The sequence below is a fragment of the Aptenodytes patagonicus genome, chromosome 14 (assembly GCF_965638725.1).
Source record: "Aptenodytes patagonicus chromosome 14, bAptPat1.pri.cur, whole genome shotgun sequence".
NCBI lineage: Eukaryota > Metazoa > Chordata > Aves > Sphenisciformes > Spheniscidae > Aptenodytes > Aptenodytes patagonicus.
The window spans coordinates 10,108,257-10,124,096 of record NC_134962.1 but is presented as its reverse complement, the minus strand read 5'-3'; the positions used below and the strand labels follow the sequence as shown (position 1 = coordinate 10,124,096).

Here is a 15,840-nt window from a genome sequence, read left to right as displayed (position 1 = left end):
GTGGGAAAGGAGCATAGTAGACTATGACTTGCAGCAGGGAAGAGAATGTTTGGACTAGGAGAAGGACGTGAACCGTTGCCAAGGAGTAAGAATAAAACAGTTGCAGAGTTCATGGCATGGAGGATTGTAAAGTACCTCCAGGAGATGTGCTGACACTTGCCTACAGCACTAAGATGTGATTGACTCTTGTGGATGCGCAGCTAAAACTGCAACTCATTTATTTGTTCCTTAGGATATTTACAGGATCAACTAGGCTGGATGGAAATGCAATAGGTATGTATGCTGACCATTTGGTGGGTTACAGGAACTCTTGCAATGTAACATCCTGAACTTACAGTAGTGTGTTTTAATGTTCAGTTGACTTTGTGCGATGGCTGTGTGCTGTTTCCATGGATGAGCTGGCTTCCCCACACCATCCACGCATGTTCAGCCTGCAGAAGATAGTGGAGATATCGTATTACAACATGAATCGCATTAGGCTGCAGTGGTCAAGGATTTGGCACGTGATTGGAGATCACTTCAATAAGGTACTTCTTAAAATCAAGTTACAGAACATACATGAATAGCAAGACTTCTTTAATCAGCTTTTTCCTTTTATGTTCTTAGTGGTGTAGGTTGTGATATTTTTAAAAATAAGATCCATTAAAGGCATCTAAAGGGAACACCTATTTAAAAATCTGAAGTATATAAATAGAAACGGAAATGTTTATGGGAATGATCTTTAATCGCTTCATTATATGATTTTGTATTTGTAATTTTTCTTTATGCCATTGTCTTATCTTTCTGATCAAATGCCAAGTTAGTTTTCCTCTAAAATATATACAGATGATCCTGGAACAACAAAGTTATTTTTCTTAAGAAACTGGACCATGTTTGGGTGGGTTTTTTTAACCTAAGATTTTTATTTTTTTTAGAGTCTAGCTGGCTATTATAGCTCTGCACTTGTTGCATACGAAAGCCATGGGTCTGTTTAGTTGGATCAAATGACTGAGAAAGCCCTCTCCGAAAGTAACTCCCTATCTTCTAAATATCTGAAAGCTAGAACGTGCTAGTGGTTTTTAGTGGACTGACATGAAACTTGAATGATGAATGTTACTCATATAAGTAATATGTTAGCTGGTAAGTGTTTGAAAATATGCTTTTCTTCTAGGTTGGATGTAATCCTAATGAAGATGTTGCCATCTTTGCAGTAGACTCATTAAGGCAGCTGTCAATGAAATTTCTTGAGAAGGGAGAGTTGGCCAACTTCCGCTTCCAGAAAGACTTCCTAAGGCCTTTCGAGCATATTATGAAGAAAAACAGGTGTGATGCACTGCAGTTTCTGTTAGCTTGCTTTAGTCTTACTTAAAGATGTTACTTGGTGTGGGTTAGATTGTCGTGTAAATGGAAGTGGCACAGTTATTTTGTGCCAGTGTAAAATTGTGCCACTTATGAAAGTCTTACTTTCCTTTTTCTTTTTTTTTTTTAGATCTCCAACTATTCGGGACATGGTAATACGCTGTATTGCTCAGATGGTAAACTCTCAAGCTGGTAATATTCGTTCAGGCTGGAAGAATATCTTTGCAGTCTTCCATCAAGCAGCGTCAGACCATGATGGGAATATTGTGGAGCTGGCCTTTCAAACTACAGCACACATAGTTAGTAAGTAATGCTTGACAGATGCGAGTACCCAAATTAGCTTAGCTGCTGTGATTCTGGTTTAAAAGGCCCATCTGAATAAGACTTTTGTATTTCCAGGTAAATAAACACAGGATCTTGCAGGCAGACTTTTTAAACTCTGCAGCCAGGTCTTACCTGTTAAGTCTCGTGATTGCTATGGACAGGAAAAACTAGATATAGATATCCTGCTATAGAACTTTGGAAGTTTGGAGTAGATTCAATAAGTTTGTATGTTGCCCCATCTGTCACAATAAGTTGTTTTGGATTAAGGAACACATATCGCAAACTTACATGCCGATTCAGTATCGTATGGTGGGGATCATAAAGCTTGTGATGCTGATATGTGACTGCTTGTAGAGTTTGGTTCATACAGCCTACCTGCTCTAAAAGTATATTTGAACGATATACTGCTGCCACTTTCAAAGGAAGACAACCAACCCAAATATTCTTGAAATGGACCTTCAATATTGATCGTAGCTTTCTTAAATGTCCTGAAACTACCCTCTTCCTATTAAATAGCATGGGGACAAAGAGCTATGGACAGTATTAATAAATGCAAATAGTAACAAAATGGTTTTTTGCTAACTTGATTTGCATAGATCTTGAGAGTTGTAGTTTGTTCAAAAGCTTGTACACATTGGATTTGTTTTGTATTTAGTCTGTCTCTTAAGTCTGAAATCTAACTGGTTTTTCCTCTCTTGCTGCAGAATATGAATAATTACAAGCATAGATAATTTAGGTAAATGTAGGTAACTTCATTCACTGCAGGGAAGCTAACATCAGGCTTTACTCCTATTACTTCTCAAAATATTTTAAGAGCTTTGGGTTGCATATGCTGTGGAAGGAAACGGAACCATATAAGAAGCAATGAAATAATACAGATTATGAATGAAATAATCCTAGATTATAAAACTGGTAATTATCCAACCTGAGAAAATGTGATGCTGACAAATCTGGGTGGTGGGGTGGGATGGGGAAGAATCCAAGGGAAGACAGAGAACCTTATTTAATCTAGAAGATCTGGTCCTTTCATGTTTGTCCATTTGGTAGTGGTATACCATGGCTGATGCCTGTAGATCAATGCCAGTTTATCTATAAATTTCAATATCAGTAAATTTTAAAAAGTGTATTTGTTTGTTCTTCACAGCAAATATTTTTCAACAGCACTTTCCAGCAGCAATTGACTCATTTCAGGATGCAGTAAAGTGTCTTTCTGAGTTTGCCTGTAATGTTGCATTTCCGGACACCAGCATGGAAGCTATTAGACTTATTCGGTATTGTGCAAAATACGTTTCAGAAAGACCACAGGTATTTTCTTTTAATTTTTACCCTTGTGTATTCTTACACTATGTTCTACTGTTAAACTGAGACTAATCTTGTAACTAAGAAAGAGCTTTCAGACTCAAACTTAAGTCTCCCAGCAGCAAGTGTTTATATTAAAAGCTTATTCAGAATTAGGAGTCATTTTGGTATTACATAAGCAGTAAACTAGGACTAATTAAAAAAATTTTAAATTGGATCAGTCCAAATTGGAAATAACTGAATGAAATAGTCCTTTTTTAATAGTGTTAGGATGACCGGGAAAACAATACTTCCTGTTCTGTCACCCTCATTATGTCTAGTTAAATTGGTTACTAATGTGCATATTTTTCTACATCAGTCTATTGTGTGAATACTTAATATAATAATCACTTTGCTGAAAAGAGCCTGGAGTTAGATTGCAGTTGCATGTTACCATTGCAAGATGTGCACACTGTATCCAATATGCCAGGAAAGTGTAGAACTGGTTTATGCCAAACTTAAAGATAGGTAATAAGGAAATCTATATAATTGTTGCTTGTCACTGTTAAACTTGCTTCCTAAAGTCCAAACCTCTGCAACTTGTAAAGCGTTAAGGCTTTACAGGACTTAAGTAAAATGGATTTAAGTATTTTCTGTATTTTTTTCCCAGAGTTTTCACAAATAGATGTCTCATTTATACTTATATTTTACAGGATTTGAGTGTTACGGTAGAAACTAAGCTAACTTTTCAAGTCTGTCTGTGCCACTAGTAGTATCTAAACCTGTCAGAATTAAAGAATTCTGAGATTTTTTTTTTCATCTTTTTTTCCCTGCCTATCTCCAAGGTATTAAGAGAATACACGAGTGATGACATGAATGTTGCTCCTGGGGACAGAGTATGGGTCAGAGGATGGTTTCCCATTTTATTTGAACTTTCTTGTATCATTAATCGTTGCAAATTAGATGTTAGAACAAGGTAATAAAGCTTTTTTTTTTTTAATTCAAGTTAGTGAAGAGATCACAGGTACACATTTTAACATCTTTTCCTTTATTTGTTTGGGTTTGTTTACAGAGGCTTAACAGTGATGTTTGAAATAATGAAGAGTTACGGCCATACCTTTGAAAAGCACTGGTGGCAAGATCTGTTCAGAATTGTGTTTCGGATTTTTGATAATATGAAACTCCCTGAACAACAAACAGAGGTAAAACCCAAAAAAAAACCCCCAAAAAACAACCAAATGTTAGGGTTGGTTTTTAAGAACTCAGACAATCAAGGCAGCAGTTTGTATTGTTTGTCTTGTCAGTGTATTTCCACCCCATACTGCCCCAGACATAATGATGTGTTGTTGTATTCTGCTGTATTCTGTGGTACGTATGAAACTTGTCATAGTATCCAGTGACCTATCTGTCTGTTCTGTCTGGATATTTTCAAGGAGAATATTCACAATTTGTTGTGAAATGGTATAGTTTTCTGAACTGTATTCATGTGGCCAACTAAATGCTTCTCACTAGACATCTGCAGTAGTGAGACTTTTTGGTTTTGTCTAAACTCTGCTCCTCTCCTCAGAGGTAACATCCTTTGTTGAATAGCCATGCATAAGCCAAGTGCTATCATCATAGAAGAACCCACATAAAAACAAGACTTTTCATTTTTTCCTCATAGAAATCTGAATGGATGACCACTACATGCAACCATGCACTTTATGCAATCTGTGATGTATTTACGCAATTTTATGAAGCTTTAAATGAGATTCTTCTTCCTGACATACTTGCACAGTTACACTGGTGTGTAAAACAAGGTAGCTTATTTACTTGTATCTTTTGATTAATGTATTTTTTTTTTAAATGCTCATTACTTAAGAAGGGGAAAGTTTAAGAATTTTGGAAGAATTAAAAACTACCATTAGGACAATATGTTATATAATAGATGGATGCAGTATCTTAAATATTCGAGCATCATTCTATTTAATCAGTTAGGCAGCTCTTCTGTTAGCGTGTTTATGATGCTATTGTGACAGAGCAAAAGCTTTTAAAGAGTTGTGTTAATCCTCTGTCAACAACCTTTCTCCAATTGGCTGCATGGATAAAATACCTCATTTATGTACAGATACCTGTGTGTATGCATTCTGCTTTTTTTTTCTTCCCCCCACCTTCTCTCAACCATCTAGTACTTTTTGATACGACTTTCTAAAGAATGTTTTTACTTTTAGGCTGCAACTCTTATGGAATGTGGGGGGACTACCTTGCAGGAAATCATAAGTTTCTAGTTGGTGCTTTTCCTTCCTTTGTCTCACTGTATGCTTTCCTTTCTGCTTCTCTCCTGTCCTTTGTCTTCCCTGTTTGGATTTCAATCTCATGAAGTCTATTTTTAAACACTATTTTTTTTATTCAGTAGGTTCCTAAGCTTGGTATTATTGCAATACACTTTACAAGTAGGCTTTGAGCTAAGATACCATGCATTTCACAATATTGGTAAAAATGTTTAATGGAGCAGTAATAGAGGATGCTTAATTTTTCATTGATATTGTAGAAGTTGATAAATATGGAACAATTCTTTCACAGATAATGAGCAGTTGGCTCGATCAGGTACAAACTGCCTAGAAAACCTGGTAATACTAAACGGACAGAAATTCAGCCCTGAAGTCTGGGGCCAGACATGCAATTGTATGCTAGAAATCTTCAAAACTACTATTCCTCATGTGTAAGTACATAAATTTAATTCTCAAACTAATACCTGATTCCAGAGCAACAATATTTACCTTTTTTTATTTTTTTTTTCTTTGTGAAGCTTGCTGACATGGAGGCCTGCAGGAATGGAAGAAGATTCAGCTGAAAAACACTTGGTAAGAGTTAATTCAGTGCAACAAACTAACTTGAAGGGTTGTGTGTTAGGTTAGTGTAGTAAATACACTTGACAACAAATACTGGAATTGACATTAGCTTGTATTTGATGTCATTGTAAAATAAGATATAAAGAATGGATGCAGGAAGCCTTTCAATCTAAGATTAGTGATGTCATCTGAAAACTGGTAGCTGGTTGGTAGGTAGTATTTTGGATTGCTAGAATTTTTCTGCGTTCTCTTCTAGGATTTAGACCTAGATCGCCAGTCTTTAAGCAGCATGGATAAAAATGCTTCAGAAAGAGGACAAAGTCAATTTTCAAATCCAACGGATGAGAGCTGGAAAGGTGGTCCTTATACAAGTAAGGAAAACATGCAAGTTCATTAAATGAACTTTTATAGCCACTCTTAATCCACTTCTGTAGTTCTGTAGCAAAAGTTTTGGGGCGCTTAAACTTGGGATACAACTTGTGTTGCGGAGAAATTTTTCTCTGTATAAGATAATTCACAGTATCACTAAATATCAAAATGCTAATGGTAATGTAGTGTTTTGCTAGCCTGTTATAAGTGAATTGTCGTAAGCTTGCTTCTGAAACTTGTGTTCCATTTCATTAGACCAGAAACTATTTGCTGGCCTCCTTATAAAGTGTGTGGTACAGCTGGAATTGATACAGACCATTGATAACATAGTGTTCTATCCAGCCACAAGCAAGAAGGAAGATGCTGAGCACATGGCTGCAGCTCAGGTACCATCAGACTTATTTACACCTTGTTGTGGCAGTAAAGTACAAAGACTATCCAATGCTCTGAAGTGTGTTTACAAAACAGAGTATATAGTCCCTTCCTTTTTCTAATTCTCAGCACTACCCTGAATGTGTGTGTCATTACTCTTAAGCTGTGACTTTTTTTACTGCCTCCAGTGTTTCCTGGCAGTCTGCCTGTTGCATTATTATAATTATATTACCATTATTTTTATTATCAATATAATATATTATCATTGTTTTTATAATAAATATATACTCATCAAGAACGGGTTTTGTTTGTTTTGGGGGGAAGCATTCTTTTCTGTTGTTTAGCCTGAGTGTCTTCATTTAGCCACAGTTGAGGCTTTGCACAGTCTCTAGGTGTTTACACAGGAGGAAATGCTGAAGTTGAACTTTAGCAAGGTTAATGGTCAAGATTTAACTCATTACCTGCCTCAGAGAGATCTCGTCCCTGAAAGTTCTGGTGCTAGGCAGTAGTGCAAGGTAGCTCTTGCTTGGTTATGTTAATAAAGCCCTAGGCTAGAAGTTTGGGCTAGTGCATTCAGATAGTGTTTTGGGGATAGTATAGTTAATTTCTAATGAAATTAGCTAAAAACATTGACCAATTTTAATGAAACTTGACATTAGCCAAAGATGGGGAAATTCTACACTATGCAACATTTAAACTTGCACTATTTTTGTGGTTCATTTTCATGCTTTTCAGAATTCAGGAGACCTACTCAGTCAGCTCCTAGGGGAGAGGAAATGTTCTATATTGTATTGCTATGACTTTTTTATGCCTTGATAAGGGAGGTTCTTCCTTTGTTCTTGATTTTTTTTTTTTCTCCTTATCAGTAACTAGGATAGATCATAACTTCTATCTTTTAAAATATCCTACTGAAAAGAATCGTAGAATCACTTTGGTTGGAAAAGACCTTCAAGATCGAGTCCAACCATTAACCTAACACTGCCAAGTCCACCACTAAACCATGTCCCTGAGCACCACATCTACACGTCTTTTAAATACCTCCAGGGATGGTGACCCAACCGCTTCCCTGGGCAGCCTGTTCCAATGCTTGGCAACCCTGTCAGTGAAAAAAATTTTTCCTCATGTCCAATCTAAACCTCCCCTGGTGCAACTTGAGGCCATTTCCTCTCGTCCTATCGCTTATTACTTGGGAGAAGAGGCTGACACCCACCTCGCTACAACCTCCTTTCAGGTAGTTGTAGAGAGTGATAAGGTCTCCCCTCAGCCTCCTCTTCTCCAGGCTGAACAACCCCAGTTCCCTCAGCTGCTCCTCAGAAAACTTGTGCTCTAGATCCTTCATCAGCTTCATTGCCCTTCTCTGGACACGCTCCAGCACCTCGATGTCCTTCTTGTAGTGAGGGGCCCAAAACTGAACACAGTATTCAAGGTGCGGCCTCACCAGCGCCGAGTACAGGGGGACGATCAGAGTACAACTCTGATATTTGACAGGATCATTCTGCTGTGTTATATTGCACTAATATTTGCACTAATATTTCACTTGTACCTAAACATGGAATCTGGAATTAGTGGTATATGGTCTGTGAAGTATCAAAGTCTTTTAAGCTTATATAAAAAGAATGTTATTGACACTCTGCCCTCTCTCCCCCCTCACCTTTAGCGAGATGCATTGGATGCAGATATCCACATTGACACAGAAGACCAAGGAATGTATAAATATATGTCTTCTCATCACCTCTTTAAGTTACTAGATTGTCTGCAAGAGTCTCATTCATTTTCAAAAGCCTTTAATTCAAATTATGAACAGCGAACTGTGTTATGGAGAGCAGGTGAGGCTTTTATTTTTAGTTTGATAAAAATACTGAGCTGCTTTTATAGCTTTAGCTGTCAAGATACAGAAGTATGCCATTGCAATAATCTCTACAGTTAATCTGACAGTGTTGCATGCTTTTATTACTTGTCTCCTTCCTGATGACTTGAGAATAATTCTGTTTGCTAAATTATCTACTTTTTTGATTAAAGCAGAGCTATGCAGTTGGTACTACTGTAGTTAAATATCTTTATAAATAGATTAGGTCTCAGTCAAAATCAAGGAGGAGGAAATACTATCCGGACAAGAAATCATTACTGTTCACTAGCGGAGGTATTGTTGATAAACTTTACCTCTTGGGTAGTAACTACAAATGTGAATGTTCCCTCTCTCCCTATATGTAACTGATTTCTAGGGTTCAAGGGTAAATCAAAACCCAATCTCTTAAAACAAGAGACCAGCAGCTTGGCTTGTTGCTTGAGAATACTCTTTCGAATGTATGTGGATGAAAACCGCCGAGACTCGTGGGATGCTATACAACGACGACTGCTTAGGTAAGAGTATCAGCTTGGTTCTGGTGCGTTCTGTGTTCAGCCAGTGTGGTGCATCCCTGGATACAGATGTTCTGTTTTAACTTGCTGAGCAGAGTGTGCACAGTATACAGAGAGAGAGAGATGACCACTCTTTATTAAAAGTTAATTTAGCAATAAGGAAGCAATCTACTTGGAATAAATGAAGTACCTTCTTCCCTGACATAAGCTTTTCTTTACAAAAGTGGTGGTGCATGAATACTTTTCACATCTGAGTATATAATGATATTCAGAGGTATAATAGGATACACTAATCTAAACAGAGTACAGTATAAGCTGCTGTATACCTGGAACTTAGGTAAACATAGAAAATTATGCTAAATAAATATAAAAAGGTATTATGGCCTCCTTTATTTGAAAAGTGAGTTGTTGGTACATAAAAGTTGAGTACTAATCTCTAATCAAATGTAAAGAACTCTTAAACTTGGTATTTGTATTAATGCAGTGGATATCAGTAGCATTCTGATTTGTCAGTGTCTATGAACATACTAATCTTTTTGGTGTGTAAGAGAGGAGATTCTGCTCCCTCTTTAATTAAAATAGTGCCCCAAAAAGCCATAGTAAGTGGTACAGTTTGTACCATGTGTTGACAGTCTACAACAAGGACCAAAAATTTATTAATACAATAGTAATCCCTCTTTAATCCGTGACGCTGAGCTCTGCAGATCTTTAATAAAGCAGTGTAGATTTGGAGGGAGAAGTCTTTCATGTTGCTGTTGCCTAAGCTGTCCCAATGTAAGGATCAGGAAATAATGTTTGCAAGTTGAAGGTGACAACATGTTAATTACAGAATGTTTATGAGGAAAATCAGACTCTTCCACCTCTGACTTCATGGTTGTTTGTTGACAACATGAGAACTATTTCAGTTCAGTTATTTGTAACAACTACTGCAACAGAAAACTCATTGAGACAAATTTGTGTAATTAAAGTTGTTGCATGTGATTGAAAACTTTCCCGTGGAAATGCATCTTACTCGAAAACAAAATACACTATGAGAGGACAAACACTGCATGTTATAAAAACTTTGTGGGTTTTCTCTATGGTTTGTCTGAACTGTGTCATCTCTTTAGTGTATGTAGTGAAGCCCTGGCATATTTTATTACCGTGAACTCAGAAAGCCACAGAGAAGCTTGGACCAATCTCCTGCTGTTGCTTTTAACGAAAACACTAAAAATCAGTGACGAAAAGGTAAGAACAGTCTGGAAGTCATGTCTGCATTCAGATATTTTTTCATTTCTTCTTCTGTTGAATTCAGTCTTTATTATCGTCTGTACTGCAAGGTGGCTAGTTCACTTATTCATATAGCGTGTACTCTCTTTGAAATACAGCAGTTGTTACTTAATTTTTTGCAAGCATTCCCCATTGTAAAAATCGGACTGCATCCATGAAATTCACAGTTCTATAGAAATATTGATAGAATTACTGCAGAGCTTTCATATAAAAGTGCAATGAGTGTGCAATAAAGGATGGGCTTGTGCTGTATTACAGCTGCACAGAATGGTAGAGTTAAATTTCACTACTGTAAAACTGGAATTCTGGTTCCTTGACAGTGATAGCAAAAAGTAATTTTCAGGATCTTGGCCCTTTTGAGGAAAAGGTGAATGCAAATATTCAGTACATTAGGACATGCAGAGAAACTTCTGGAAGTTGCTTATGTTGTGTGGTTTTTTTTTTAAACTTTCCAATGCTGTTGAACTTCATCTTGTTTTAAAGTATGGTATTTTTTCCTGGTGTAGGGTTTTTTTTCTGTATTGTGAAGTGTGTAATTTCATTTCTCTTGTGTAGTCTGGAATGTTGTATTGCAATTTACCAATATTTTAAGAAATTGGTAGTAGTGGTGACTTGGCTTCACTTAGCAGCAATTTAGTGATGTCCCTGTGGTTACGGTGTGTTGTGAGAACAGTCTTAACTCCTTGTAGATAAAAATGCCAAGCTGCCCCTTCCTTAGTACACAATCCCAGTATCTTTTTATTATAAAAGTTCTGTGGTGAAAGTGTTCCATCAACTTTCCCTGTAACTAATACTGAGCACTTTTAGGAAGGGAACAGAGGAAAAAACATTCTTCTTGTGTAAATTGATGACAGATTTGCATCTTGAATACTGTTTGCAGTTCTGATCCCCCATATTGAAAGGGGTGTGATGGAGCTGGAAGACAGTTGAGAGTGTAACAGGAGTAAGGGATGTAGACTGGCTTCCATACATGGAACCGTATGCAGGTTAGACTTCTACTCAGTTATCTCTTATCTGGAAAAGAAATAAAAATGAGAGGTGCATAAGGTCATTATTAGCATGAAGAGAGGGAAAGGACTGATGATTTTTATACTGGAAGAGATGGTGAATGAGAGTTTCGGAGATGGCGTCACTGGAGGGGCGGGGGGGGAAACAAACACATAATGGAGATACTTCTTCACACACCGGTTCAGCTGTGGAAGGTGTTGTTATGTACTGTGGATGATATTTTAAAGAGGCTGGAGAAGCAACTGGACAAATTCACATCAGAGGGGGGTGTTTCTACAAGTAGTCCCTGATACCACCTCTAGCCTGAGAAATCCCTGAGCCACAAAATAGTCTGAATCTATTTTAGGGAAGTAATGCCAACTGCACGCAATGTGTATGGTTTCCTGTGGGCATCCGCTAAGGCTGCTGCAGAAAACAGACACTGGGCTTGATGGCCCTAATCCAGGGGGGCCTTTGATTGGGTGAGACCTTGTGGTTTAACAAGTTGGCATACCCATGAACGTGGAAAAACTCTGCGCTTTCCTATAGTAATAGAGATTAACGTTCTTTTTCCGTATCTTCTTTGATAGTTTAGGGCACATGCTTCAACATATTATCCATACTTGTGTGAAATCATGCAATTTGACCTGATTCCTGAGCTTCGAGCAGTGCTACGGAAGTTCTTCCTGCGTATAGGCGTTGTGTTCAAAATCTGCATAACAGAGGAGCAGATACGGACAACTGGGATGAACTTACCTTCCTGGTAGCCCTAAGTAGGGTTGGTTACTTCCACGTGTACATAAAGCTGTGTTCGAGAGATGGATTGAAGTGGATGGGGAAAAAATGGGACCCTGGTGTATCAACACAGCAGCAAGTTACTCTTACCACAATGGCATTTGGGGAGGCGGAAAAAAAATCCTGTTCTGTCCATCCTACAAAACTATCAGCAGTTTTATTTAAATTATTGCTTACAGAGTTAACACAGTAGATGTAAAGTCTCTTTGTTTCAATGCTAGTCATCCTTATGATCAAGTCTGTCTCCTCTAGTCTTTTATCAATTGTTCAGTCTTGCATCCCAGCTAAATCTGATAAATCAGCTGGATTCCTCAATAGAAATTATGCCCCTTGGAAATAATGAATATAGTTGTATAGCCTTGTGATGTTAGCACATGTGTTCATAATAAACTATACTGCAGTGGCTAATGACCACCCACGATCATTCTGGGTTTTTCTTTGTGTGTACATGACTAGACCAGGCAGCGTGTTACGGTTTTTGAAGTGGACAGCCTGTAGGGTATTCGGGGAAAGGGGTTTCCTCCTGTTTAGCAAGTCATTTTAAAAACTTTTTTAATATCAGTGCTTCGTCTTTTGAGACTTATTTTTGTTTTTATGGAAGGTTTTACATCAGGAGCACACAATAGCATCTACTCTATTGAGCTTGTTAGTCTTGAGTTAAAGGCATTTAAAAAAAAAAAAGACTTTTAAACTTTCCATTTACTTTCATACATTGCCAGATCATGGACAGAGCATATACAGCAATATTAAAAACAAGTTTCGGAACAAATAAAACCACCCTTTTTTTACCCTTGACTATAATGTATTTAGTAGCAATTGTGTCTGTTTGGCACAAGAAGTCCTGTCCTTAATACATACCAGGTTCTGTCTCTTTTTACTGCAGATCTGCAAATTCTGATTCGTCTTTTTGTGCAAATGATTTTTGTTCTCAACTACTAGTTCCTGTTGTGATCTAAAAGAAAATTGAATTCCCACGAAACTGCTCTAGCAAAATTAAACTTAAGTTCATTCACGTACTCTAAGAGTTACCAATACACTTCTATGCTTTGAAGGTATCTGTGAAGCAAATGTGACATAACGCTACAGCTTTGCTTGCCCTGGAGATTTTTCTTTCTTTCTTTCTTCAAAACGCATCAGTTTTCTGTGCCAACTGTTCCCATGATAGAATACCAGTTACAGTTGAAGTACTGCAGGGCTAAGGTCTGTCCTTTTGAACTAATTTTAATTTCAAGTTTTAAGACTTCTCTAACTGGAAGAGTATGGCCGGATGGGAGGAAAGGTTCCGCTTCCTAAAATAATGTAAAAGAAGGTGTTATATTAACTGCTGTGCTATCCATATTAGCCAAACCTAAAATATAACAGTATTTAAAAACAAACAAACAAAACCCAGCAACCTACTTGAATGGTATTAAGTGTTTAACCTGTTACTTTGCTTTTTAAGTTGAGTTTCCTGGTAGGGTGGCCATAGTTGAGGTTTTCTTGGGATATTCCATTCGGAGCTGTTGGGATTCTTTCTTTTTTTTTTTTGTGAGCTGTTTCCAAAGGGTTCATATGGTGCTCTTCAGCAAATCGGCTTCTATATAAGCATTGTTTGGGAATGGTTTTGCAGTCAATAGTAGTGATAAGGCTTTCACATTTTTTTTTACTTTTTAACCAAAGAAAAATAAATGGTGGTTGTGGCTCTTTAACTTTTCAATGCCCATCAGATTAAATCTATAATATTTAGTAGAAGGGAATATATGGCTATATTTTACAATAGGAAAAGCCTGAAAAATAAGCAATGCTGATATTTAACTTGCTGCACTTGAAATGTCCTTTTGTGTTGCATTTAGTATAGTTGCTCATTCCCTGGTAATCTCACTTCATCAGTTACAGTAAAAATGAAGTATTTATTTTAACTCTATTTAAACCTGTAAGAATAGGCTATTCCTTTTCTTCCAGTCCTAGACAGTCCTAAAGAAAATACTTGAAGCTTTTTCAGATTTTGAATGTGTCACTGCCTCATTGAATGTATACCTTTATCTCCTATCAAAACACAAACTTTAAAGTTGCATGCTTTTTTCTGTATTTCAGTTTTGAAAGCCTTACAACTCATGTCTTGAAACAAGTCTTTTAATTTTCAGATCTTAAATTACTTTACAGTTGCATTGTGGGCTTTCTTCACCGTAATGTGCAACATTTGTACTATCTCTGCATATAGAATAAGGGCCTTTAATCAATCCTTTCCTTCAGCCTTAGTTCCGAGACTGTTCTTTTACTTGAGTAAAGCTTTTACTGTATTTATACCATTTATAAACTGCTGAAATTAGGTATGTGACATCAAAACATCCTAGACTCTGTAGTGCATGAAGGAGAAGGGGGACTGGAATGCAATTGGATTTAACAGCCTTAATCCTGTCCATTTTCTGAAATTGATTGTATGTGTTAAAGCAATAAGAATGGTATGTTAAGTGTAATACCTGAAACGGTTGTATTTGCATCAGCTGTTTGGTTTCCCTTAGACAGTCAGAAAGATCATAACCCATAGATATCTTAATGAAGCTAAAAATGCTGAGCCAAAACTCCTGCAGTAGTCACTGCTGGTCCGATCTTGTCCTGGCTCTGCTGACAGAGACTCGTGTCTGCCTGTGGTGGTTTTATTGGTTTTAGTGGAACTATGAACGAGAACAAGGGTCTGTGCCAGCATATCCTGGCAGAGATCGAGACATCTGTGCAATACATGCAGTAATAAAAAGTAACCTCTTAGACTTTTAAAGTAGTGTTATGCAACAAATTAAACTATAAACTGATTTACCTATAATGGTATAAATATGGAGACTGCATGATATTTGTTATTACTTCTTATTTTGGAACCCTCTAGGAAATAGGTAGGCAGGGGGAGGATGCTAATGAGGAAAACCCTAAAAACTCCCTTTCACGTTGATTCTATTGTGTCTTACAGTACAAGAAAAATTATTTTTACAGTTTGTCCATGTCTTGTATCTCACTTTCCGAGTTGTAAACAGAACAATCTACAACAACTTCCACTAATACAAGGAAACACCCGCAAAGTTTAGCTCAGTCTTATTAGTAAGAATGAGAAAGATTAAAAATACGTAACTTCTAGTCTGAAGTAGAACTAAGCTTTTTTTGTCAAAAGTGCAGCTCCCTTTAATATGTAAATTCAGTTTGTTCAGCACCTTTAATGTTATTTGTGTAAAATGTATGTTTTCACATATTTAAAATGACTTAAGTTTTTTTGAAGGTCTCCATATTAAGTGCATTTAATATCAGTAATTTAAAGAAGAGCATTCCTTGCCCAATGGATGTATACATTTTTGAGAGAATACCAAAATTATGTAATATGAAAAACTATGTAAAGTTTTCTACGTGAAAATACCATGTATAATACTGTTATAATATTCCATGCTTTAATCAAGTGGTAAATCAATAAAGTTTTAAGAAGTGTTGCTTGTTTTTTCATGTAGTTTATTAAGCAGCTTGTGAACCCACTGCCTGCTCTATTCAACGTGAGAATTTATCACTGATGATAACTACGGGGCTTTCAGTTTTAGGGGGTTTTGGGGGTGTTGTTTTAAACACACCACTCCTAACTCCGTCAGAATGCCCCCTTTTTTTTTTTTTCTTTTTTAAGGAATAAAAGGGCTCCTGCCCTTCGGCCGCCGCCGCTTTCCGCCCTCCCGGGCCCCGCGGCCCCCTCCCGCCCCCAGACCCGTCCCGCCGGGCGCCGGGCCACCTCCTCGTACCGCCGGCCCGGCTTCCGCTCGCCGTGTCCCTCAGGAGCCGCTCGCCCTCCCCGCGGGCAGCCGGGGCCGCCCCGGGCCTGGGCTCGGCTGGCCCCGGGGCGGGGGCCGGGTTCCCGCGGCGCCCCAGCCGCTCCGAGAGCCGCCCCAGGGCCTTGTGGGAAGAGCCTGGCCAT

The 15,840-nt window shown here is 37.7% G+C and overlaps 1 protein-coding gene across 1 annotated transcript in view; it reads left to right on the top strand.

The window, feature by feature from the left end:
- Positions 1-12,335, top strand: part of ARFGEF2 (ARF guanine nucleotide exchange factor 2) — a 38,850-nt gene extending 26,515 nt beyond the window's left edge. The window contains exons 24-39 of the mRNA XM_076351630.1: positions 233-273; positions 358-527; positions 1,151-1,302; positions 1,469-1,641; positions 2,807-2,967; positions 3,786-3,916; positions 4,013-4,142; positions 4,604-4,739; positions 5,503-5,641; positions 5,729-5,783; positions 6,028-6,142; positions 6,396-6,526; positions 8,170-8,338; positions 8,735-8,873; positions 9,980-10,097; positions 11,717-12,335. Coding sequence (XP_076207745.1) covers positions 233-273; positions 358-527; positions 1,151-1,302; positions 1,469-1,641; positions 2,807-2,967; positions 3,786-3,916; positions 4,013-4,142; positions 4,604-4,739; positions 5,503-5,641; positions 5,729-5,783; positions 6,028-6,142; positions 6,396-6,526; positions 8,170-8,338; positions 8,735-8,873; positions 9,980-10,097; positions 11,717-11,893 — 2,137 coding nt within the window. The 3' untranslated portion in view covers positions 11,894-12,335. The remainder of the gene's footprint in view (positions 1-232; positions 274-357; positions 528-1,150; positions 1,303-1,468; positions 1,642-2,806; positions 2,968-3,785; positions 3,917-4,012; positions 4,143-4,603; positions 4,740-5,502; positions 5,642-5,728; positions 5,784-6,027; positions 6,143-6,395; positions 6,527-8,169; positions 8,339-8,734; positions 8,874-9,979; positions 10,098-11,716) is intronic.
- Positions 12,336-15,840: the final 3,505 nt, after the last annotated feature.